The sequence below is a fragment of the Pogona vitticeps genome, chromosome 2 (genome assembly GCF_051106095.1).
Source record: "Pogona vitticeps strain Pit_001003342236 chromosome 2, PviZW2.1, whole genome shotgun sequence".
NCBI classification, from domain to species: Eukaryota; Metazoa; Chordata; class Lepidosauria; order Squamata; family Agamidae; genus Pogona; species Pogona vitticeps.
In genome coordinates, this window is record NC_135784.1 from 186848352 (window position 1) to 186865030 (window position 16679).

The window sequence follows — 16679 nt, forward strand, 5'->3', positions numbered from 1 at the left end:
CAAAGATCGACCAAGAACTATTGATGAACTGAAGGCTGCTATGCACCAAGAGATTGCAGCAATATTGCCACAAATGACCCTCCAGGTGATGCAAAACCTCAAAACGCAATTAAAAATGGACAATGTCATTTTCAAAACAACATGCACTTTTAGGTTATGTAATAAAATTTTGAATTGCATTTACTGTGCCTTTTTTGTTGACCTTTAAAATCAGGGAGTTGTTTATTTTTGCCTCACCCTGTATTAAAATAGTAGACAAATATTATTGGCATAAAAGAATCCAGAACCCCTAATCACATCAAACAAAGCAGCCAGATTCTGATGGAAGGCCTTTGATTCATGCTGCCCAAACGTTGGCTGGTGCTAAGGATTAATTAAATCCACTGACTGAATGCCTTCCAACCTGGCAGGAACATCCCACCTTGGATGATTTTGCTAGGTGTCCAGGCTTGTAATGGAGTTTAGCCTCCTGATGGCATTGATTTTAGTTTCTCTGACACACTCAGACCCCCCTCACCATGTTTAGATGTGCATCCAAGAGGAGAAGACACTAAGATGAAACTCATTTTCTATGTATTTGGCTTGGTATGGCTTGGTACTAAATTGAGACCTGCAGCTCAGGAAATATACGTTTGTGTATATCTGTAATTATTACACAGCAGAGTTGGAGGAGTTATATTCTTGGACTACCTTGCATTTCCTTGCACTACAACTTCCAGAATTTCCCACCCACCATCGTCAGTGATAGTGAGGGATTTGGGAGGGGGGGTTGTTAATTCAATGAAATGTATTCAGACTCTGAACACCTTTGCTATTGGGGTAGGTCACGTGGAACTGCTTACCTTTCTAGCACAAATTCTTTTCAGCTTCTACATTATGACCATCTAACCAGGGTGTTCAGAACGGCAAAGGCTTTTGCCCGATTACTTGATCCTTCTCCCTCCTGGCAAATCAAATCTACAAAGATGGCACTGGATGTCATGGTTAATGGAGAGGGTAAATGTTTTTCAGTGGCTCTATCTCTTCTGTCTAAAGGAAGCTGTTTTAAGACCCATGTTAATGAAAACTGCCCTTGACCCTAAAGTTCTCAGTAATTATAGGCCATAAAATTTATTCTAGCTGAAAAAAATGGTGGCAGTGTAACTCCAAGCACACCTGGATAACCCGATTACCAATACCTGGCTTTCAGCTGGGATATGAGACTTGGTCCTCTTATCCAGTCACCTACTCAGAGACTGAATAAGAGGACTGCAGCTTTTCAGTTGCATTTGATCATGGTACTCTGTTGGATTGTCTGGTGTTGGAACACTGTATTGCATCTCTGAAGGATGTTTAATGTGATGTGAACAATCCTTTTATATCCCCTGTCATTATGATTTTATGATTAAGCAAGCAGTCCAAAAATATGATTCAACACAAAGGAAGTCTTCTCCAGCAGCTTTATTGTTCACAGTGGACTATTAGGGACACAAAAATGGAGAATCTTAATGTGCCTTTGTTTCTTTTCATGACTTTTCTTTTCTTTTCATTTCATTTGCGCTTTCTGTGGAGAGAAATGAATGTTATAAAAGTGAGTCTGGAGCAGTGTTCCCCAAAATCCCCTGTCCCGTGGGCATCATTGCTTCCTGACAATAAAAGGGATTCTATGGGAGCTTTGAGTAGGAAACTAGAAAATACTTTATTTCCAAATAAAATGGTCATGGCTGACAACAGGAGTCTCTTCTTTTTGATGAGATTGACTGGGTGGGAGAGTGATTAAATAAAGGGGCATAGATGGGGTGTGAAGAAGGGAGAACTCTTTACCTCATGTTTAAAAACGAGGTGCTTATATACCAGAGCTAACTTGGTCCCCACTCCAATCCTATAAAGCTATGGTTGTTGCCCGCCAAAATGTGGATATGGAATCGTGAAGGGAAAGAACAGTATGTGTTCAGAGGCATTCACTATTAATACTTCAGAACAATATTCTTTATCACTGACAGAATTCACCTGAGCCCTTGCACTAATGACCCCCACTCACACATTCTTATTCTGAAACAACATTTTTCAAGTAGCTATTATTGCATTCCTATAAACACTACTCTGAGAGTGCTTTCCTTTTGCAGGACCTGGTTAATTAATCACAATTACCAGTGTTTATGCCACAGTCTATTTGTGAACTGAGAAATGGAATTTATATCATGAAATTTACCACCTGAAGTTCACAAACTTGGTTTGTGTGCAATTAGATTTTTACCTTCATGGCAACATCTACAGATAGTCACTGTCAACCATCACCATCCATATGGAACTACATTCTCCACCAGGTGTTTCATACCTGCCAATTACATTTCTGGCATAACTACTGCCCATACTTTAAATAATACACTGCAATACAAAGAGGCATAGAATTCTATGGTTTTATGTATCAGGACATAATAAAAATCGTCTTGTCCTTACCAGGCTTGAAAATTAGGTAAATACAACTTCAGATGAAGAGCAACACATAACTTATTACACTGTGTCAATATTTATTTTGCAATAATAAAACCAAAATGGAGAAGCCATTTGTGAAAAACTAAGTACTGCTTTACTGCTTCCATAGGAATTAAAGAGACTAAGTAGCAGCCAAGTGCTGCTAACCAAGTGCGCTTGAATAAATTGATCATCAACAAGTGTGACCACCTCTATAAAAGCCAAAATTTTGGCAGTTAGTTGGTTTGGAGCATTTGGGTGTGTGTTAACACAATGTCAAGGAAGAAACACATCAGCAATGATCACAGAGAAACAATTGTTACTGCCCATCAATCTGGGAAGGGTTATAAGGCCATTTCCAAGCAATTTAAAGCCCATCATTCTATAGTGAGGAAGATTATTCACAAATAGAAAAATGTTCAAGACAGTTGCCAATATTCCCAGGAGTGCACATCCAAGCAAATTCACCCCAAGATTAGACTGTGCAGGTAAAAGTAAAGGTAAAGGTTCCCCTTCACATTTAGTCCAGTCATGTGCAACTCCAGGGGATGGTGCTCATCCCTGTTTTCCAAGCCGTAGAGCCAGCGTTTGTCCGTAGACAGTTTCCATGGTCACATGGCCAGCGCGATTAGACACGGAACGCCATTATCTTCCCACCATGGTGGTACCTATTTATCTACCCACATTTTACATGCTTTTGAACTGCTAGGTTGGCAGGAGCTGGGACAAGCAACGGGAGCTCACCCTGTAGCATGGATTCGATCTTACGACTGCTGGTTTTCCAATGTTGCAGCACAGAGGCTTCTGCAGTTTAACCCGCAGCACCATCATGCCCCTTTTCAGACTGTGCAATGCTCAGACAAATTGCAAAAAAACTCAAGAAAATAAATAACCCCCCTCCAAAAAAAATAACCACAAAAAACCCAATGTAAATAAATACATATTGTGGTTATTTTGAGAAATGTAGACAGACTCTCAGACTCTAGAGGCCTCAGTTAGCATGTTAGATGTTAAAGTTCATGACAGTACAATTAGAAAATGGCTGAACAAGTAGCATTGGTTTAGAAGGGTTGCCATGAAAAACCCTCTTTCTTCTAAAAAGAACATGGAAGCGCAGCTCTGGTTTGCAAAGTTGCATCTGGACAAACTACAAGACCTGGAACAATGTCCTTTGAACAGATGAGACCAACATGGAGATGTTTGGCCATAATACACAGCACTACATTTGGTGAAAAACAAACATAGCACTTCAAGCACATGGTGAAGTGGTGATGATTTGGGCTTGTTCTGCAGCCACAGGACCTAAGCACCTGCTTTCACTGAATTGATCATGAACTCCTCTGTATACCAAAGTATTCTAGAGTCAAATCTGAAGCCATCTGTCTGACAGCTAAAGTTTGGCTGAAAGCGGGTCATGCAACAGGACAATGATCTCAAGCACACCAGCAAATCTACAACAGAAAGGCTGAAAAAGAAAAGAATCGAGGTGTTGAAATGGCCCACTCAAAGTCCAGACTTCAACCTGATTGAAATGCTGTGGCAGGACCTTCAGAGAGCTGTGCATAAACAAATGCCCACAAACCTCAAGGAACTGAAGCAACTGTTGTAAAGAAGAGTGGCCAAAATTCCTTCACAATAATGTGATAAGACTGATAAAGTCATACAGAATACGATTACTTCAAGTTATTGCTGCTAAAAGTGGTTCTAAAAGCGAATGAATCATAAGATGTACTTAGTTTTTCACACATGGCTTCTCCATTTTGTCTTTATTTTTGTTAATTAAATTACGACACGGTATAATATGTTGTGTGTTGTTCATTTGAGGTTTCATTTACCTACTGTATTTTTCTGTTTATAACACACCCTTGTTTATTTATTTATTTTATTTATATCCCGCCTATCTGGTCGTGTCAGGATTCCCCCCCCTTTCTAACCCAAAAATTAAGAAAACTTAGCTTTGAGGATTCAGTCTCTAGGCTCAGAATGGTCAGACATTTTGTGTCCCTGTTGAATCTGTGCCTACAGGCTCCGCTTCCAATGAGGTGTGTTCCAGTTGGTTTGTACAGCATCAGCTGATGTCAGTTCCATAATGCTTGTGATTGGAAGAAGCTAAGTCTCCTGACTATAGGAAGCTAAGCCTTGTGACTGAGGGAAGCCTGTTTACAGAGGCAAGGTATGTGCTGTTTTGTTCTCTCCTCAATTATCTCAGCTTACTTCCATGTAAAAGACACCCTTCAATTTTTAGTGTAATGCTTTTAGGAAGAAGTAGAGTCTTATACATGGAAAAAATATGGTAAATTTTCATACCTGCCACGGACCAAATTATTTTTATTACGATCTGATACGTAAAACCATAGAATTCAAAGAGGGTGTACTTTCTTTTTTGTTGACTGTATGTAGTGTTACACCCAATCCTTGCAAAGGAAGAAGGAAAACAGAAGCTTCATTTTACCCCATCCTTACCTATGGTGCAGGGTGCACTATATTCCACAACCTCATACTCATCTGTGTGAGAGAAAAGAAACAATATTCATTCATTCATTCATTCATTCATTCATTCATTCATTCATTCATTCATTCATTCATTCATTCATTCATTCGACTCACAAATTATGGGATAAAGATGAGCACAATCTAAAATCAAAGAAGGGGTTCATTAATTTTTGGGTAATCTGATGCTGTTGGTTGTCCTGATATGTGGTTCTAGAATAAGAATTGCGTGATGATGGCTCCCTTCTTTGCTGAGAAGTTGGAGACATTAAGATGGTTTACCCCCACCCAGAGGCTATTGGACACAAATAAGTTCCAGGAGGCCTCTGAGGGCAGGGTTCCCAAAGGGCCTGGTCCATGCACTTGTCAAAACCCAGGTTGCCAAATGGTATTCCTTGGTGGCCAGGCAATTGACACAGTTGCGCTTAAATGCCCTCTCCAATCCAGGATTCATCCTTCATCCTGGTTTATGGATGCGTTATAAGCCATGAAGGCGAAGGCTAGAGAGTAACTAGAGGAAAGCTCCCTCAGATGGGAATTTAGCTGCAGTAAGAAAACTGTCCAGCAATATTGTAATGTCATTTGATTGCCTAAGAGAGCCTATTATACCTCACTCATTATTGAGCCATCTCACCAGCAAACCATACTCTCTGTTAAGTGGTCTGGGACCTCACAAATGCTGGACAGTCCAATGGTCCTCAGTCTTATATTGTCACTGCTAGCTGACTTGCAGCTCACTTTCAAGCAAAAACTGAGGCCATCCCTAGGCACCTCGACTCTCTTAGGGACACAGTTTATTGTGCTGAAATGTCCAACGCATTGTCTTTCCTGGTTTTGTTGGATCTGGTTCAATCTGCAACGCCTGATGACATGGACGCTTGCACACTGCACAGCCACTTCCTCTCTACTGGACCCATGTCCTCCGTGGCTTTTGAAATCTGCCAGGGAGGCAATGGTGGAATGCGCCACCCTGATAGTTAGTTCCTCTTTGCAAGAGAGCCTTCAGCCCTCTTATTTGAAAGAAACTATAATCAAGCCCATTGTTTAAAAATCATCCTTAGCAGCGGAGGATGTAAATAACTGCAGACTTGTTGCTAACATTCTGTTTTTGGGAAAATTGATAGAGATGGTTGAGGCAGACACCACTATGGGACTAAGATAGTTTTGTTCACTCTGCTCAACGACCTATTGAGTTAAGCCAACTAGGAGAATGTGATGTTGTTGGTCCTCCTGGATCTCTCAGCAGCCTTTGATACTGTCAGCTATGGACAAGCTGTTAGGTTTGGAGATTGGAGACTCAGTGTTACACTGGCTCTGCTTTTTTCCTCAACGGCTGTGATCAGAGTGTGCAGGTCGGGGCTTTTGTGCATTGTGGAGACTGAGAGGGGTCAGTCATCTCCCCAGTGCTATTTAATATCTATTTGATGCCACTGGGGATGATCATCTGGAGATTTGGAGTTCATTGTCATCAATATGCTGATGACACACAGCTCTATCTCTCCTTCTCATCATCATCATCAGAAGTTGTGCAGACCCTGGAGTGGTGCCTGACCTTGCTTATGGCCTGGACGAGGGCTAACAAATTGAACTAAATCCAGAGAGAGATCATGTTGTTGGGAGGGGAGCCTGCCTAGTTAGGAGGTAACTTGCCTGACCTTGAAGGGGTCACACTCCCCTTAAAGGACCAGGTCCACAACTTGGGGTGTTGCTGGATGCAGCTCTCACCAGGGTGAAATAAAGATCTGCTGTGGTAACGTCTGCATTTCTTCATATTTGGCACAGTTGCTGCCCTTTCTGGACAGGAACTTCCTAATCACACTGGTCCATGTGTTGGCAATCTCTAGGATCTGTTACTACAGTGCTGTCCATATGGGGCTGCCTTTGAAGGGAACATGGAAGCTTCAACAAGGGAAATTTAAATGTCAGCTTATTTATTTATTTATTTATTTATTTATTTATTTTATTTTATTACATTACATTACATTACATTACATTACATTATATTATATTTATGTACTTCCCATCTGGCAACCAAGGCCACTCTAGGCGGTTTACAACAACTAGTTAAGCTACCACTGAATTAGTGGTAGTTACGTTACCAGTGGCTGTTGAGAACCCGGGGCCCTGCCAAAAGGAGAGAAAGAAAAGGCACAAAACAGCTTGAAGAATCAAATTCAATATTCAACATGCTGATGCATCCTGCATGCTTACCTGGATGATAATAATCATAGACTTTTACAACTGCAGGCTTAAGATCTGTCACTTCAAATTCCTGTTCCACAGAGAAGCTGTAGCTTTGAACTCCGCTATCCAACTAAAGAGAAGAAAGTGGGGGAAAGGTCTCATATCAGTACCAGATTTCTCACAGGGCCTATTCCTTCAGACAAAAGCTATACCTGCTCCTCCTTATTGTCAAGAAGATGGCTAGTCAGCTGGAATTATTACCCACAGAACTCTACAGACCCTGATCTGTCCCTCCAGGTCGCAGACATGAGTGAACCCGACAGACATTTCCACTGTTCTTACCTCATCCAGGTAGATGCTGATCTTATCAGGATCAAATTCCACCTTCTTTACATGGGTTTCCCTTTCCAGCTATCAGAGGATAGACCAGGATAAAGTTAAGAAATAGCTTGACTGTAGTTTTCTTCATACAACAAGCCATGAAGAACAACTAGTGATGATAAATGTACATCCACACAGCATATGATTACATATAAGTAATCTTTAAATGGACAGGTTCCACACCTCTGCTAGAATAGTAGAATGATTATTATATTCAGCACTCTATACAGGTTTCTGCTTTCCTTCAACTGGACTTTTTACACACAAGTAAGACTCTGGCTCAACAAATCCAGCTTGGCAACCACCTTTCTTCTTACAAGTGTGATGGTCTCCGCACCATCACACAGGCTTTTCCAGCACTGGGAAGGTTGGTTGCTGTCACATTGTTATTCCTCTGTCCATCCAAGAAACAGTGTCTAAGGCAAAACTAAATGCTACATTTGTCACTGCATTTACATTGGGCTCCCCGCCTCCCTTCCAAACGATTAAGCATTTCTTTTTGTCACAGTGTGTGATTTTCCTATAGTTAGTATGCTTTGCTGCTGTTATTGCTCACTGGAGGAAAAACTCAAGTCTTACAAGTCTTATTGCTAAGGCAATTATGTCTGATGGAATTCCATCATGGGAGGAAAAATGGGAATCAGATGAAAAACAAATTGAGTGTAATGTCTAAATTGACCCTATATGGTGTCTCTTGACCCCATATAGCACTGGAAAGCATGGGCTGCAAGCAACAATTCTGGCAGTGCCCACCTGGACAAAAGGATGCATAGCCAAGTGTGGTTCAAAACTTTCTTACCTCCTTCACAGACTTCTTCACAGGAATGAATCCTGAGACCATGGAAATTTCTATCAGAACCATGTTGCTTGTCTCTCGTTTACCTTTGTAACTAAAGGATGAAAAGACATTTCAGCAAGGAAGGGATTCTCAGCATGCCCTTGTCAGGAAGCAAAATGACTGGGGCATAAGTCTTCATACACCTTGTAAAGTTTCACAAGCTGCCTTTTTACCAAATGCGATTGTCTGACCTCAGGATCCAAGTGAGATAAAATGCCATACCTCACTTGGAGATGGATGTCAAAATGTTTCCTGGAAGTCTGGTTGCATTCTTCAGGCAACGTCTCCACATTCAAAGCAAACATATTAGTCATCTTGGGTGGCCAGTTGTATCGAAGGACAGCCTGGGAGAGGACAAGAACATTGCTGTATCCAAACCATACAATACTATCAAGCAATGAGTCTACTGTATGTGGACACAAGAACATTTACCAACCTTGTAGCAAAATGGATTTCTCTTGTAGTATTATATTTTCACAAAGACTTGTATGGCAGATATAACACCCAAGCTATTCACTTGGTTCACACTGAGCAGCGTGACTTTTGGTGGCTAAAGAGTTCTGACAGGAAGGGACTGAGCAGTATTAGATCTCCTGCATTTTGGATGGTAAAGATTTCAGGCATATCCCTTTAAGAACCTGCTCAGGTGTTAAGATCTTTAAGACTTTCTCTTGGTCCCACCACCCTCACAGGCATTGTTGGTGGGGATACAGGGGAAAGCCATTCTCTGTCACTGCTCCCAGACTCTCGAACCCCCTCCCACAGACCAGGATGGTTCCCCATCATTGCTGTCCTTCTGCAAGCAGGCAAAGACCTTTCTCTTCAGGCATGGCTTCCCCTTAGTGACTGTATGCCTGGGACAGGTTTTTAAATGGACTGTTGAGCCATGGCTGCTTTTAAATGTGTTCTTGATCTTATTTATCGTTTTGTTATAACATTTGTTTAATTCTTTTATAATATTTGTATACTTCTTGTTTTTAGCTTTTAAATACTGTATTTTAACAATGTAAGCTGCCTTGGATACTTTTTAAGGAGAAAGACGTCCTTTGTCTAATTTGGTTAAAAAGGAAGGCTTGATATTGTTGCGATGTGTAGGGTTTTTTAAAGTTCATACCACTCCAGTTTTTGAAAGAGGTGGAACTGAGGGGACAAAGAAGTCTAGCCTAGTACATGCTCTGCTTTTATAAAGGTAACAGATTTTGGAAGGAACTATATCTGTCAGGGAAGTGCCATTTGGATTTTTGCAAGCTGGGCTGGGTTCAGGCCACAGAACCTGTGAGCAAAATGTAGGTGTGTGTAGCTGTGGGTCTGTCAGGTGGACTTCAAAAAATCTGGATGGCACATCCCTAGTTCCAGTTTCTCTTCCCCCTCTAAGGAATGTGATAATCCAGAATAACAGAAAGAGTCTGGTCATTTATGTATGTCAGAACTGAGACTAAATGGAAGCAGAGGGCTGACCAGCAGTCTGCAAGAAATCTTAACTGTGTTATGGGTTGTCCTAGATCTCGAATTTTTCACAGAAATGTCCTAATTCTCTGATGATCTCCAAAGAAAACTAAAGTCTTGCTCTGCAGCTAGGAAGAATGTCACATGATTTTATGGTTATTGTGTCTGTTTTGCTATCTTGTTGCATTACTTTCGGATGAATATTGTGTTATATGTTCTTTTGTAAGCTGCGCAAAGTACTCGCCACTAAATGGGCAGGATAGAAGCACCATGAAAGAAGGAAGGAAGGAAGGAACAAACTCCATGTCTGTAGCAGCATCATAACAGAAATCTTCCTCATTAATGTTATGGACAGGCATTTCTGCACAAGGTGCACATTATAATGCAAATAGGGTTGATGTTTCTTTTTTGATCATAACTGTAGTCCAGACATATCTGATGGTGTCTGGCTGGACATGTGGGAGTAATGCAGTCCAGCACAAGGAACATAGTTCAGTACTGATGTGCCACAGTTATTAAAGGGAACATGGAACTAATTGTGGACTGGATCAGGGGTCTACTATAGATTTCCCCTTACTTAAGACAGTAACAGATCCTTCACTAATAGTCACAGATGTGACTGCCTAGTTCTTTCTACTATTGGCCTTGATAATTTCCATGGAAAAAAACCCCAATGGCTAATTCTATGCTGGTGCATAAGATGAGGAGGAGTTCCCCCCCCTTCAGACTTACTCCAGCCTATACATTTCATGGCAGGTTTCCAACAGCGCTCTTGCACAGCATGACAACAGCATGGCAAAAAAATGATTTTTTGGTTCACTTTTTCAGTCTTGCTCAGGATTCCAGTCGCCCCATCAACCTTCCCCATTCCTTAGAAAAACTCCTTAGGGACTCCCTCCTCAAGCCCTGCTTCACAACCTATTTCCAGACCAGGTTCCTTGGTACCTTTGTGAGTTTGTTGCCTAAAGTTTCCATTAGCTCACCTGCACATAGACACAGCCATTCCCTGAGACCGCCACCTTGTATTGACCTGGGATCTCTGGAAGAGAGACCTTCTGCAGCATCAGGCGATTCTTCTTGTCCACATGGAACTCATGCTGGAAATCCTTGCTGGACTTCACCAAGACCTTTAGCTCTTCTGTTTCTCGGTAAGTCAAGCTTGCGTATTTGGCTAAAGCCTGCAAGGCAACAATTGTGTCCTGGGGACAAAAAGAGGGAGACTTGGTGTGGACATCATGTGTTGTTTAGAGACAGGAAGATAAAGCATCCTATGTAGGGAGATTTGAGCTATGGATGGGAATAATGCTCAGAAGGTCTAAAGATTTTGAACTACCTGTAGTTATATGGTCATTTCAAATTTACATTGTACCCAGTCTTGGATCAGACTCAGTGAGACTGCCATGATTTGCTTGGAGAATGGTCTTCCAGAAAGGTCACAAAGACCATCACATCATCAGGCTGAGAGGAATGAATCTGAAGCTTTCACTGTTGCATCTAATGTCGCATTTCTTACCAGTGTAAGGGGACAACCACACCCCGCCTGGACACTACCAAGCATCTCAAGGCCTGCAACAACCCAGAGCTAATTTCTGGCCAATCCTGTGGGCTTTTGGGAAAAAAACCTATTGATTTAGGCCATTGTGTCCCTTTCTTTGAATTTTACAAAACATTCAATTCATTTTCAATCTTTCAATCAATTTTTTTATTTTAAATTATTTACCTGGCCATGTGTTCATGTGAGGTATACATTAACTGCCATGCCTAATCATGGTCATCTGAAAAAGTGGCAGGGTTCACATCATGCCTGCTTGTGCAACTGAGATGGACTTCAGCATCTCATCATTTAGCCACAATTAGCCACAATGATGTGTGCAAATTAGTGAAGATCAGTAAGATCCAGCCACTACAAACCTCAAACTCTTCCAAAGACAGATAAAATAACAATTCCGTTGATTTATACAACCACGAATTACTTTATACTTAAATAACACATTTGGCAGACTAAAAATGAATTTAATATTTTTCAGCTACTTGTAAACTTCCGATTTTGATAGCTTCCAGACTCCATTTGCTTTTATTCATTAAATTAAACCTTATTTGGGAGTTGTATTTAATTTAAATAGCCTACTATCACTATGAATACCCAGTGTAGTATCATGGACAGGGTGACGAACTTGGACGCTGGAGGCCTGGGTTTTAATCCCCACTCTGTGACAGAAGTTCACTGGGAGTGTGGAACTAGTGAAACCACTCGTTAAATATCTCACTGACTTTGAAAGCCCTATTATGTCACTATTAGTCAGATCTGACTTGGCAGAACACAATGATGACAAACCCTCATTGTATAACTCTCTTGTCTTTGAAATATGTATTTGTACAACTGCATGTTTGAATTGTGTGCCAAAGCTAAATTACCACTGCACATGTGAAGCTAGCTCCTGGTAGTAGATGCAGACATATTTTAACATGTTCTATTTATCTGACTTTTTTCTCTCATGGGCATATTGGATAAAGAATTGTCCAACGAACAGTACTCACACACAGTCTTTATACAGTGGTGCCTCGACTTACGAAATTAATCCGTATTGGAATGGTGGCTGCTGCCCTTACTCATGAGTAGACCTGCAAATTCGGTGCCCTTACTCATGAGCAGACTCGTGCCTTCGGCGGGCCTTACTCATGAGTAGAGCAATGCCATACTTGAATTTCATTTACATTTCAAATGTTGTCACCACCACTGGCCCCATTAGCCATGGCATTCAGAGCCCCTGAATTTAGTGAGGCAAGCTTTTGCTGCCAGACTGTGTACTTCCTAATCCATGTGCTCTGCAACAGTGCTCTGCAACAGTACTCTTTTCCTGCAAGGAAGATTTGGCTCCTTACCTGTGTGGAGTAAAAGCCTCCGTAGGGATTCTGCCGTTTGGTGAGGGAACGCACTATCTGTGAGGGTTTATCTGTGGACACATCTGGTGCAGAAAGATGGGCCAAGAGAAAGTAGGCAGTTGTCTCAGTCTCTAAGAAGGACAGAGTACCATCTAAAAGGAGGGGGGGGAATAATGGAATGAAAATGGATTAAAATTCAATCCAGAACATAAGACCACCACTAGGTCTCACATCAATGTCCAACAATAATTCACAGTAATTCATGGAGAAGTGCAGGTGCTTCCAAGATTTTGCCCACTAGGCTGCTGTATTTTGCACACCCCGAAGGCAACTGGGAAGCAACAATTTAATCTCAGAATTGTTAACCATGTTTTCTGAAAAAGATATAACAACACAACTGGGAAAATATCCAGATATTAGGTGATCCTATAGATGAGTACAGGTCTGGTGGGCCCTTCAGCAAAATGTCTTCTGTAGTCCAGTTCTTACATCCGTGCATCTCTCAAGCATGTTCACATTCTTGAAATGCATGGGACACACTCTGTACCAGTCAATCCAGGGCAGTGTGAGAAATAGCCTAAAATATGAGATCTCGTCTTCCCCAAATAAAGACACACAGTTAAATTAACATGACTAGCTCTATAAAGAACTACAGAATCTACACATCGCTTTCAACTAAACGTCTTTAGCAGAATGCTACAGAAGCCAGCTTAAAAGTATAGAATTTTGACTAAGTTATTCAGCCTCTTAGCTTTAATGTCCAATTTCCTACCATACCCACTACTTCACATTATGCAATTTAAAATTACTGGCTTCTAGTTTCTCACAGATTAGGTTCCCACAGATTACTTTGTATGAGAAACACTTTTAGAAGTTTGAATTTGGAGCAAAATTAGTCTTTGCCCTCAACTGGAGAATTAATCCATAGTGATATGGACTGCCTCTTCCTTCATCACAGCTATCTCTGGAGACATTTAGATAAAGTTTTTTTTTAAAGAAACCAATGTTAACTTTAACGTTTAGTAGTCTTTAAAATTGCTACAGGATTAATAACGAATAACACTAATAATAGCTTTATTATTGTAAATTTAGGGAGTGGCCCTATGACAATTGGTGGCCAGTTTAAAAAGACCCAATGATTCTGCTTGAACAGGATGATTCTGGAGGTTCTGCACAATGAAAATGGTTTTGTCTTACTTATCTCTTCGGCAGCTGTCTTCAAACCACAGAATAATACATTAAATTCTTCTTATAATGAGTCTTAGGAGGTATGAAAATACTGCTCTTGTAGACACTGCCAAATCCAATGAAATTCTTCCATAGGGAAATCCTGGCTAAAAATATTTGTGGCTGGTATACCATATTGAATGGAATAGTTGTTCCTACCTGTTTTGTCAGCCTCGTCCTCTAACTCTTGCAGGAGCTGTTGCCGTATCTCTTTATCACCAGCCAATGAGAAGACATAAGCTAACAGGGCCTTGGGGTAGGTCCCATTCATAGTTTTTGAGTTGTTCCTCAGGCAGCGCAAGGCACCATCTACCATTGTATTCTATAACACAACAATAGTTAGTTACATTACTAAGCAGAATACAGGGGCTGGACCAGATGAATTTTGGGGTGTTTTCTAATAGAGTTCTATCATTTCTGATCCCCCAGAAGCAGTGACCTATTTATACACCTGATCTTGGCTGCATTGAATAATTGTAAAAGAAGAAAATGAAACAAAATTCTATATAACAAATATTTTGTATTATAAGATTCTAAATATAGGTATTTCCTACAGCATTTATAATGAGGGTCAGCAGCCACTTATGCATATACGTCTGTGCCATAGGCTGAAATGAAATATATGTAGTATGTTAGAACTTGCCTAATACAGTGGTGCATCGCAAGACAATGTTAATTCGTTCCACGAAAATCGCTGTTAAGTGAAAACATAGTCTTGCGAAACACGTATTCCCATTGAAATGCATTGAAAACCTGATAATCCGTTCCAATGGGAACGGATTGTCATTGTAAAGCGAAAATTGCCATAGGAAACATCGTTAAGCGAAGACAGCCGTCTAACGAAACAGTGACTATTAAAAGACCTGTCTAGCGAAGCAAGACCAAGCTGTCAAAAACATCATAAAGAGAAAAACAGGGACCTAAAATTTAATCATCTTGTGAGGCAAGGTCCCTAACATAGTAAAGCAAAAATCGCCCATAGGAAACATCATTATACAAAGCGCAAGATCGCTCCGAAAACCTCATTGTAAAGCAAATTCGTTATGCAAAGCAATCGTCTAGCGAGGCACCACTGTACTTGCTTTGGTGTCAAATGTGTTCAGTCTGTATACATTGTGTCAGAAAATCCATTCTTCAGGCTCTGTGTTAGCAAAGACCTCAGACGTCTTGCAGAAGAAACAAAAACTAAGGAAGGACTTACATCTGTCTTGAAGTGGAGCTCAAGCAGGGAGGCAGTGATGTAAGCTGTCAGTAAGAAATCATCATCCACGGCGCCCTGTAGATGAGCAGTGAGTCAAGCCAGAAGGCTGTGAAGGTGCATTTCTTCACAGCCCCATTTTGGCAACAGTTCAAATACCCATATTATGCCTGCCTGCCAGGCAACAGCAAGCATCACCTTAAAAGACAGAATATATGACCCAAGGAATAGTTTCTTCCTTGCCTCCCTTGCCCCAGGGACATTTTCACAAGTGACTGTGAAAACCCAAAGAATAAGAAGCTGTGTGGAGCTTATTGTTCAAGGCTTTGAGCACAAACCCATTAAAAGGCAAGCGCTTCTTTCCAAGACTGGACTTGAGGGACAATAATGAGTGGGAGATACAGAGGTCTGACCATAAACCCAGGACCTAACCTGCACGAAGGGCATTGAAATGAAGGGGAGTGGCCATGGTTTCCAGGAGACCTGAGCTACAGAAGGTCATAGTGGCTCATGTCTCAGGTTAACGTGATCCAAATGAGACTTCACACCACAGGAACCAAAATATTTTAGGCCTGCCCATGCTATTTTCCTGCCACTGTTACTCTGCAGGAAGGAAGGTGCAGAAAGACTGTGACAGAGGCCCCTGGTGTACCCACGGGTGTGGCAGGTCACCAACCATGCTTTCACCTTAGAGTAGCTCTCCTGACAAAAGAAAAAGCAAAGCGGGTGCTTATATATTGCCACATAGAGCTTAAAGCAGTGGTTCTTAACCTTGGGTTACTCAGGTGTTTTTGGACTGCAACTCCCAGAAGCCTTCACCACCAGCTGTGCTGGCTGGGGTTTCTGGGAGTTGCAGTTCAAAAACACCTCAGTAACCCAAGGTTAAGAACCATTGGCTTAAAGCACTCCCGGGGACGGGGGGTGGGTTACAATTTAATTACACTTTCCCATTTCCCCAGAGAGCTGGATACTTCATTTACTGATCTCGGAAGGATGCAAACCTGAGTCAAACCCAAGCCAGCTACCTGTTAAGTCATGAGCAGAGTATTGACTACAGTACTGCAGTTTAACCACTGCACCACTCCTGCCAGCTTGTGGAAGTATCATATAAATTACTGTAACTATGCTGCAAGGAATAGACAACTTGATTTTTATGACAGCAAATGAGTATAGCTATTCTGGCAGAATCCTTATGTGCTATGCTACTGCCCCAGACGTCGTCGTTCCTACCTTCAGAGCATTGTTGAAGAGCTTTCCCACATTTTGAAAGCAGCCACTGGGAAGCTGCTGCCGCCCCAACCAGTGAACGGCATCCTGAATATGCTTTTCTTCAATATAGGTATAGGACTTTGCTTGCCCAAAAGCCTTAGCCACAAAAGCTGTCAGCCTGTAGTTTAGAAAAAGAAGAGGGTAGAAAGAACTGAAGTGCAAAGGTCATAGTAGACATCAGCATGTCTTTCTGTTCCACAACAGGATGTTCGGAGAGATCCTTGCTTCAGCATTGGATGTGCAATTACTTTCAGATAACCAACCACAAAACAAAGCATAGAAAGTACTGTGCTATATAAATGGCCAATT

At 41.4% G+C, this 16679-nt stretch overlaps 1 protein-coding gene across 2 annotated transcripts in view; it reads right to left on the reverse strand.

The window, feature by feature from the left end:
* Positions 1-1425: 1425 nt before the first annotated feature.
* LOC110069780 (alpha-2-macroglobulin-like protein 1) overlaps positions 1426-16679 on the reverse strand; it is an 84765-nt gene continuing 69511 nt past the window's right edge. For both annotated transcript variants that reach the window (XM_072991652.2, XM_078386670.1), the window contains exons 27-37: positions 16332-16488; positions 15105-15179; positions 14063-14225; positions 12677-12828; positions 10777-10992; positions 8570-8691; positions 8309-8399; positions 7471-7539; positions 7156-7258; positions 4918-4959; positions 1426-1543 (exon numbers count right to left, since the gene is read on the reverse strand). In XM_072991652.2, the coding sequence (XP_072847753.2) occupies positions 1506-1543; positions 4918-4959; positions 7156-7258; positions 7471-7539; positions 8309-8399; positions 8570-8691; positions 10777-10992; positions 12677-12828; positions 14063-14225; positions 15105-15179; positions 16332-16488 (1228 nt within the window). In that variant the 3' untranslated portion in view covers positions 1426-1505. The remainder of the gene's footprint in view (positions 1544-4917; positions 4960-7155; positions 7259-7470; positions 7540-8308; positions 8400-8569; positions 8692-10776; positions 10993-12676; positions 12829-14062; positions 14226-15104; positions 15180-16331; positions 16489-16679) is intronic.